The sequence below is a fragment of the Peromyscus eremicus genome, chromosome 8a (assembly GCF_949786415.1).
Source record: "Peromyscus eremicus chromosome 8a, PerEre_H2_v1, whole genome shotgun sequence".
NCBI classification, from domain to species: Eukaryota; Metazoa; Chordata; class Mammalia; order Rodentia; family Cricetidae; genus Peromyscus; species Peromyscus eremicus.
In genome coordinates, this window is record NC_081423.1 from 17,227,987 (window position 1) to 17,237,899 (window position 9,913).

The following is a 9,913-nucleotide window of genomic DNA, read 5'->3' on the forward strand; positions in this document are numbered from 1 at the left end:
TTGTTTTTTGAGACAGGGTTTCTCTGTGTAGCTTTGCGCCTTTCCTGGATCTCGCTCTGTAGACCAGGCTGGCCTCGAACTCACAGAGATCCGCCTGCCTCTGCCTCCCAAGTGCTGGGATTAAAGGCGTGCACCACCACCACCTGGTACAATACTGAATTTTAAAAAATGGTAAAACTTGGGCTGGCGAGACAGGTTAGCAGGTAAAGGAGGTTGTCACCAAGCCTTATGACTGAGTTTTCAACCCCTAGACCCCACAAGAAGAGAAGCGACTCCTGCAAGTAGTTCTCTTACCACATATGCACACACATGCCACATGTGAGCCTGAGGGTAGTGCTCCCCACCCCACCACACTTGAGGCACGTGTGTACGTACGTACATATGTACGTACGTACGTGCGCGCACACACACACACACACACACACACACACACACACACACACACGAATAAATGTAAAAAGAAAAATTAAACAGAAAGGTGAAGAAACAAGTTTCAACGCTACGGTCACTTAAGGCCCTGTTGCTGCTCCTCAAGTGCACCCTGGGCTGACGTTCGCTGACCACACCACAAAGGGAAACGTCCAATTCTGGAGCTCTAAGCAGACATCACAAGCTTCTGAACCCTCCAACAACTGACTAGACAGAAACTTTCCCACTATGATGTCATCCTTCAGGAAGAGTCCAAAAGACTGATTAAAACAGCAAGGTGGGAGAGTGGGATTTGGAGAGATGGGTTAGCAGTTAAGAGCACTTGTTGCTCTCCTAGAGGGCCTGGGTTTGAATCCCAGTACCCACATCCTGGCTTGCAAGTGCCTGTTAACACCAGTCTCAAGGGATCTGAAGCCCTCTTCTGACTTCTGTGGGCACCAGGGCACCAGGCACACATATGGTATACATACATAGATATAACACTCATACACATAAAATAAAATAAATAAGTTCAAAGTTAAAAATAAAGCAATTAGAATTTCCTATGCATTTGAATGTATTCCCCTTCTATTATTAAGGGTTAGGGTCCCTGTCTTCGATCAGGTCCTTCTTCTATGCAACAAGACATGAATTTTGTGCTCAAGGGCAAAGTTTGAACAGTATGACTTCTAAGAATCTCCATGCTTCCAATAATTCACCAAGCCCTATGCTTAGTAGTACATGCGTTACTAAGGAGAGAACTAAAGGAGGGTTTCCGGCATGCTCTGCAGGAACTCTGATAAGCCTCCACACCTTTTCATTTAGAGTCTTTACAAGTTGCCCAGACTGACATACAATTTTTGATCCTCCTGCCTCAGCTTCCCAAGTAGGTGAGATTACACCAGCAAGTCTTGTTCACTGCATTTTCAACTCTGCAAATATAAAAAGGTTTCTAATGACAGGTATGAAGGCATCTAAGTAGGAAATAGAACCGTAATTCAACAACAGCAGCAGTAGAAATTTCAGCTGGAGTTGAAAACAAGGCCACCTGTTACCACCTTTCCCTTGCTCCTTTGCCAGGTCTCCGAGGTTGTGTATAGAAAATGGACACCTTGTGCCGAACTCACCTGAGCTCTCTGCCTTCGCTGTACCGTCTACTTGAGGGGGCCCTCGGGGCAGCAGTCTCCAATAGCAGCTTCTGGGTGAGCCTGCTGGGGGGGACAGAGTCTCGGCCATCATCCTCATCTGCATCTTGGTCACATTTCCACTCTTCATCTTCATTCAAAGTGGGCAAATATCCAGACATGCCCTTCCCTGTCCCAGACCCTGAGCTCTGGTCACTGCAAACCTTCGGACTCTCTGAGCCTGTCCTTGTGTATTCCAAATAAATGTCAGACTTAAGGAAGGAAGGGTAGGTATTCTCTTCCATGGTGGACTGGATTTCTGTCTGTGCCTGGTCAAACATGGCAGGATCGATCTGCTGCTTCATAACACAGTCCTTTATGAAGCTCTTAGTGGCTGGCTTAGTTTGTCTGGACACAATACCATTGCTATCCAGGATGTACTTTCGGTAGATGGCTCTTGCCAGCTTCAGCCTCTTCTCCTCATTTGAGTCACAGGGCTCAAGCTTCCTGAAGCCACTGCAGGCAAACCAGAAGTCCAGCAGGTCAGCACAGCCCTCCTGCTTCAGGAAGGTCCTGAACAAGCTGATCCCATCTTGGTCATCCAGTAAGGAATGCAGTGACTCAGCCCACCTCAAGTATGGTGGGGTGGGGGAGGCACTGCCCTCAGGCTCATATCCCAGATCCAGATCTGAACGTCTTGGGGTAGCTGTCGAGGTCTCACTTTTAGTGCTGGCACCTTTCCCAGAGCAGTAATTGTGGTTGACAGGCCTTGAATCAGTAGATACCAGTTCTCCCTCTTCTCCAGGCACTGGGGGCCGGGGGGCATCTTCGGTGAAACTTGTTCCGAGGTCCAAGGGGAAACCCTGCTCCTGGACATTCATTTTGGGACTCTGCGTCAGTGAACAATGAGCGCTGCACCCTAATACCTCAGTACTTAGAGCTCCCAAGGGAATCAATCTGTCCTGTTGAAACCATTAAGAGGACAAGGATTAGGAAAGGTGGTCCATGGAAACACCAGAGGTTCTCTTGAGATGTGCAGTGATGCCCTCCCACTCCCACTTGGAGCAGAGACTCAGTGCAGACTTCCAGCAGAGACATATTTTGGCCAGAAGTTTTGCTCTATCATTAAGACAATTTCTGGAAATTTTTACAAGAATGCCTCTCACACTAAGTGAAAGCCTGGATCATGGAAGGCCTCTCTCCTTCAAGGGATGTCTTCAGTGGTCAGGCCTAAAGATCACCCATCCTGGCTAAAGAAATGACTGTCCGACGGACAGGAAAGCTGGAAGAAGGAAAGGTGTCTCTGTTCCCATTTGCCAGCATCGGTGAGCTGGTCTCTCACACATGAAGACAATTATCTCAACTCGCCCTAGTGAGACTCAGAAACAAAGAGGTACACTATAGATCTTCAGGTGGATGGGCATATTCAAGTGTAACAGTCTCTGTATTACCTGTCTGCTCTATCACTTCTCATACTTGACATACCTCATAACATGAGCAACCACATAGCAAGATGTCCTTCCAGCTCTCAACAGCTAAGAGATCAACTGATGGGCCACCTTCCACATCATGGACCAGTGATGGAAAGACACAGTCCACATGCAGAGGCATCTGTGCATCATCAACACAGACAACCTCAGAGATCCAGAAAGGTGTGCTTGGCTGCTAATTTCTCTCTTAGAAGGAGATTCCCTTACTGATAGCAAATGGTGACTAGGAACTTAGGCAGAAAAGGTACAGAAAAAAGTGAATTACAAATACTTTAGATTTAGCTAAAGAAGCTTACAGGAAATATGGTTTAGCTCCACCAGATGAAAACCATACCACCTACACTCTTAGAGATTAGGGAACTACAGTTTTTGTTGCTGTGTATGATGTGCAAAAGGAACCAAACCAGTTCATATTTGGATAGGAACCTCTGCTATGATCTTTGGTCCTTTCTGTTACATCCTATGGGAACCTAGAGAGTCCCTGAGCTCTAGCAATGCCTCTCAACCTATTCAAAGGAGAAAACAACACAGCCTGCCTTGTCCCAAATGGACCCACTAAAAGAGAGCTGGAGAGAGGAATATGACAGAGTCGGATGTCTAGAACACTAAACAAGCCACAGGGCACAAAATAAATCCTTAAAACAAAAGCCAGCATGGAGGTTCATGCCTGTAATCCCAGCACTCAGGAAGCTGAGGCAGAAGGATCATCCAGTGTCAAAGCTAGCCTAGGTTACAAAATGAGAACCTGTCTCAATAAATAAATAAAGCCAGTGTACTGGCACAGATCCATAATCCCAGCACTTGAAGGTGAGGAAGAGTTCAAGACCTTGATTAAGAATTCAAGGTCATGAGCTGGGGATGCAGCTCAGACGGTAGAGTGCTGCCTTAGCAAGATTAAGGCCTGGGTTCCGTTCCCAGATCCTCAATACTGCATAAAACTGAGAGTGGTAGTGCACACCTTTGACCCAAGGGAGAGGCAGGAGATCAGGGATTCAAAGTTATTCTTGGCTACGTAAGAGTTGGAGACCAGTCTGGGCTACAAGAGACCCTGTCACAAAACAAAAACAGCACAATGTACATCTACAACCAAAAATAAGGGAGTGGCTCTCCCTGGTCACCACTCCACAGTGCTTCCCTGGCTTCCCTGAAATCCATCCTATGCTCATTCTCACACAATCCACACTTTTCCTGCTAACAATGCTGACGGCTAGATTACTAATGGCTAGAAGGAAGAGGCATGTACAAATAAAAGGTGGGTCACAATTATGACATTTCTGCAACTAATGACTTCTTAGGTAGGTTATAATCTCAGCCTCAGCAGGACCAGCCTGTTTCTTAAGGTCACAGCCTCTGTGACTGTGGTCTCCTGCTGCTCATAGACTTCCCCACACCTCTCTTTAACCTCAGTCACTTTCTGGGAACTCTGTCTCCATAAGTAAGGAACTTGGATGTCTGAAGCAGCACACCAGGCCATCATGTCTACCATGCTCTTATCTAGGATATCACCACAGGAAAAAGGGCCTGCATCCCTGGCCACCTGTCCCTAGAAGTACATGAACATTCCCACAAATTACTAACGCTGAAACAGTCCAATTTCCAATAATCCCTGGGCTCCAACAGAAGATACCTAGCATTTAAGGCACACACAGAAATACCATACATAAAGTGGCTATGAAAATTCAGTAAGAGTCCAATGCCCATAGCACCAAATCTTGCCTCAAATCTATAACCACCACCTATAAAGTGACTCCATAAAGGTAATATGTAAGTCTGATATCATATTTAAAATTCCTTTTGACACTGTCAAAACAAACAGCCCTGGGTATTGTGTATGTATTTATTATACTCAAGCATAACTTCCAAACTTATGATTTAGATTGAATGTGGAAGTAATAACATGACTAGCATTTTACCAACTATCCACTGATTAAATTCTTGAAAGGTCAGGACTATCATTTCATATCTATTACAGTCCCCCATCACAAAAGGTCTTAACAGCCAATATAACCCACTTTGTTTCTCTGAAAGATGTAGGACAAGTCAACACCTGCTGAAAAATCAAACAAAATCCCTGTGCTTCATACACTTTTTCATCGCTGAAGTGAAGTACTAAAACTGAAACCAGCTGGTACTGCTCTCTCAGGTGAAGTTAGACTCCATGTTCTGCAACAGTCTGTGAGTAAAGGGAACATGTGAGAGTAAAAGGGAGGAGCGCACACATAATGAGAACTCTTTAGAACTATCCTGGAGATGAGTTGAGAAAAACCCAAGGCTGGTGGATTTCTTTTCTCTCTATTGTCTTCATGGCCAACTAAAAATGTGCAGCTCTGGGTTTTGGGGGATTGTTTTGGTTTGGTTTGGGAGGTGGGTAAGTAAGGCATCAACCGGACAAGAAATGGACACCTGGACAACCGGGTATCTGGCAAGCCAAACCACAGCATAGTCACAGAGTGCCCTCCTTGCTCTTACTCATCCCTACTTTCCTTTACTTTTTCGCAGCGGTTGGGGGATGACGCAAAGGGAGGACACACACACACACTCATCTCGGAGGACACACAGAGTCTGGCACCAGCACCTCCTCAGCACCAACTCACCCACATCCTAAACGTGCCCCAGACCCATGAACAACTGCAAGCACACCACACTCAGCAGACACACATCCAATTGAGGATCATTCTTAGAATCCTTGGGCTTCCTTACTCCCTTGTCCTGTTCACACAGGCCTTTACCTTCCTTCCCCATGCCCTACTATCACCCCTTCCCTGGCAGATCGGCCTCTAAAGCCCTTCACCCCATATGCCTAGCATACCACGCAGCCCCCACGCCTCTACACATACTGCGGAGCCTGCATCTCTCCTGCTCAGCTTCCCCTTGGAGCTCTGGTCTCCCCGCGCAGTGCACAACCTCGCACATCGCGGGCCGCGCTCCGACACGCCTCCCGCCCGCAACCCGCGCGCCCCTCTCTTCCGGGTCCGGGTCCGCCGGCCTAGCGCGGCCTACTCCCGCAGCCCCGGGCAGCAGGCCTCCGCGCCACAGGAGCGCGCCCGCCGGCTCCCACTACTCACCAGCGCGCGGCGGCTGTGGAGGCGCGGCCCGGGGCCTGGCTCCAGGCCCGGCGAGGCCCATGCGCTCAGCGGCGGCTCCGCGGGCGGGCCACGGCGGGGGCGCGGCCCTGGGGGACCCCCATCGCGGCGGCGGCGGCGGCGGCGGCGGCGGCTCAGCAACCCGTGGCCCGGAGAAGGCGCGAGGCAGGCCGCAGAGCGCCGCCAGACCCGGCTGCTCACTCTCACCAGCCCGCTCTGGAAAGAGGCTCCAGCCCGACCTCAGCGGGCTCCTGCGGCGACGGCCGCAACGGCCGCAAGCGCTTCCCTGAGACGGGAGCCCGAGCCCAGAGCGCTGAAGCCCAGGCCCGAGCGCCCCCGCCGGCGCCGCCCGGAAGTGCGGGGGCGGGGCCGCGGTGTGGGGCGGAGAGGGTTGTGGGCGGGGTCTCGGTGTGGAGGCGGGGCCGCGGTGTGGGGCGGGGCTTCTAACCCGGGGCGGGAAGCGGAGGACAAGAAGAGTAAGGGGCGGGATCTTGATTGGGAGGAGGAGCTGCAGCCGTAGTCAGCGTCGGAAACAGGAGCCAGGCAGTGTCTTGCTGTGGTAGAGGCGGGGTGTGGGCTAGGAGCGCTGCTGGGACCTAGTCTGGGAGGACGCCCAATGAGGCGGTGACTACAGCTCGTCCCGAGAGGTGGCTTGGGAAACTTCGCCCTGGGCGCGCTCAACAACTACTGCCATCACCGAGCCCTGGACCAGTGCACCGAGGACAGAGCCCCCAAGCCTGAACTGACAGGCCGGGTCGCAGGCGCCATTCTGAAGGTTTCTGGGTATCCAGATGCCCTCCACACACACAAACACACAGACAATGCTGTCTCCAAGACTTCTCTCGCTGAGGTTACGGACCTGAGTCTGCAAGCCCAACAGGCCAAATCCATGTTGCCTCACCACAGGCTTCAGGACACAAAGACAACAGCATCAGGCACGGAGTTGCCCAGCACATTGAAAGGCATTGTTCAGGACTCAACCTTCTGTCAGCCACTCCCCAAGGAGAGTGATGTGAACACAAGGAATTACTGCCCTTGCGAATGTCATCTACCGTGTAGATCAGGGCTCCAGCATAGCCCGCGACATCTCTCAGGCAGTCCATTTTGCCGACAAGTGGTTGCAACCTAGGCTCAGCGCACACCCACCCAGGGCTCAGCCTGGCCCGAGGACTCCTAGTACCCACATTCTTTCAGAACCTCTCCTTCTGTTGTCACCCCATATCACCCTATCCTGGCTGCATCTGCAGTTGCCCAGTTACTAATGCCACTACCATGCTTTCTCCTGGACATTGTTCACCCTCGTTGCCTGGCCCTTTATCCTTTATCCCAGGCAAAAGCAGTTGTATTTGCCTAGGACTTCTGAACCCACAGACCATCTTCCTGACCAGCTGCCTGAGGTGACCCTAACCCTGCCACCTGCCTCTGGGAGGACTTAGCACAGTGCTGATGCTCAGTGTTGCTATGTGTAGAGAAAGGACCACTTAAACTATAGCTACTAGGGTGACCTAGCCTACCATTTCCCATCCTAGACCCATGACTGAACCTCACGGCAGGGAGCTGGGGTATAGACAATGCTGTACTGCTAAACCAACATAGCCCCATTCAAATCCCAGCAGCAGGTTTCATGTTCACACATGCTCAATTAAAACAGTCCAGGGCCCAAGTCCCCGGACACTGGAGACTCCCTTGCAGCCCGTCCCAGACCATTCAGCCTCATATCATTAGAAGAAACAATTATGGGCACTGATTGAGCATAGATAGCCTTGCCACTGGAGTGCCTCCCCACTCCCAAACCCGGGCCCCAACGCTTGCCTTGATTCTGTAGAGCTGCTGCTGCGGCCAGGCCAGGCTCTCGGGATCAAGTCCACGTCCATCCTCCTGCTAGCCCACGGTGGTGGGTATCCCCAAGCCCTGGGACCAGAATAGGACCCTCGGGCCTCCAGCTCCTCGGGGCCCCTGCCCTGCAGGGACAGGAAGGGAATCAGGAAGCCTGGAGGAAATGCAACAGCCTGCTAAGGTGGGCTGTGGGGTGGCCATGGGGGAAGAATTCCAAATAGGGGGTGGAAATTGGGGAAGGCAGACCAGAGGAGGGAACTCCACCAAGGGCTACATTATAGAGATCTTGGGGGAATTCCTGCAGTGAGGGGAAAAGACAGCACTTGGGAACCTTGCTTCTGAGAGACAGGTACCCTCCTATACACGGGGCATTAAAATACAAAAGCAATGATGCGCTTTGCTTCACTAGCAGCTTTAACTTCCATGGCATTTGCTTGGGCTTCTTCCCAGGAACCAAAGAGGGTTTAAAATAAACAAACTCGTAAGCGGAAATCATTTTCTTCAATGTAGACATAAAAAGACTTGAAGTGTTTTTTGAAGCCTTTATTTGTCCCTATGACTGAGGAAGTTCATTCATGAAAAGTGATAAAGTCAGTCATCTGGCACCCCCTGGCATGTGTGTTGCAGAGGGTCTGGCCCAGTGGTACACCTAGGAAAATCCACAGCACAAGGCCAACTACAGAAATGAATGGCCACTGTCCATGCCCCAGCTCAGGAAGAAAGGACAAGAAGGGACCATCCCCAATTCTGGGGGAAGAGGAGAGTCTCAGGCCCAGCTGGTTTCTGGTTGTCTGTCCCTCCCCCCACCCAGTGCCAAGGTATAGCAGGTAGTGGTGGGTGGCAACTGAGTTCTCAGGAGAGAGAGGGAAGTCTTGTGGTCTTAAATGGTTTATTTCCAGTTCTGGAACAAGGCATCTATACCCAAAGTGGCTCAGAATACTCAGGACCTGGGTGGCCCAGTTCCCTCTCTTGTTGGCCCGCGGCTTTCCTGCCATAAGCCCAATCCTGGCCTCTGCCTCATCCCACACATCTTTTTTCCACCATTTCTAAGACTGGGGTTGGGAGCCTGAGGGTAGAGGTGGGGTGGCCAGGGCCTCTCGGCCTAATGGAGGACAAGGAGTTTGAGACACAGCCATGAGGAGCAAAGCCACAATGCCACAAATACAGATGCTAATTTTTATGTCACATAACATGTATCTATGAAGGCAGGAGGGATAAGAGCCTATCAAAGAGGACTCAAACAGGCCCCTGGTAGGAAGCAGAATTATCAAAGGGTTCCTCCCATATCCCATCCAAAACAGAGTCTCGATGTATAGCTCAGGCTGACCTTGAACTTGTGATTCTTCTGCCCAAGCTTTCCAAGTGCTAGAAACCCAGGAGTGAAGGTGCCAGTATGCCCAGCACGAGTTTTTCTTCATTCTGTATTCTTCATGGATGTGCTACAGTAACATTACTATTACAATCACATGGAAGCCTCAACTCTGCAGTGGCTGCCACCTTCCAGTTGACATCAATGTATAATAAGCCATAGGAACAACATAATTGCCAAGTGAGCCCCTGGAGCATGCAACTGCTCATGGGCAGCATTAGCTGTGTGTTCCTGTGCTCATTCTCGTCCAGGGTCTCAGGAGGCCTTAACTCTGTACCTTAGCACTGGCATGACCCTTGACTTGTTTGTTTGTTTATGGTGTGTATGCATAAGATGGTCAGGGCCCATATGTAGAAGTCAAAGTGCAACTTTGGGTTTTCTTCTTCCACATGTGGGTCCTGGGAATTGAACTCTGGCCATCAGTATCAGCAGCAAGCTCCTTTACCTGCTGAGCCACTTTGCTGGCCCCAAGTTCTTCCTCTTCTTGTATCACTCCTGGTGATGAGAGTTCTGAGCTGGCATGTTGCCTTACTCCTGCTGTTTGCATTTTGCCCAACAGGAGCACAAATGTCCTAAATGATATGGTTCGACATGGCTTCAGTG

The 9,913-nt window shown here is 50.5% G+C and overlaps 1 protein-coding gene across 2 annotated transcripts in view; it reads right to left on the bottom strand.

Annotated features, from left to right (window-relative positions):
• Axin1 (axin 1) overlaps nt 1-6,195 on the bottom strand; it is a 56,720-nt gene extending 50,525 nt beyond the window's left edge. Inside the window, exons 1-2 of one of the 2 annotated variants that reach the window (XM_059270257.1) lie at nt 6,088-6,195; nt 1,536-2,494 (exon numbers count right to left, since the gene is read on the bottom strand). In XM_059270257.1, coding sequence (XP_059126240.1) covers nt 1,536-2,413 — 878 coding nt within the window. In that variant the 5' untranslated portion in view covers nt 2,414-2,494; nt 6,088-6,195. The remainder of the gene's footprint in view (nt 1-1,535; nt 2,495-6,087) is intronic. The other variant, XM_059270256.1, reaches the window with a different exon arrangement.
• Nucleotides 6,196-9,913: the final 3,718 nt, after the last annotated feature.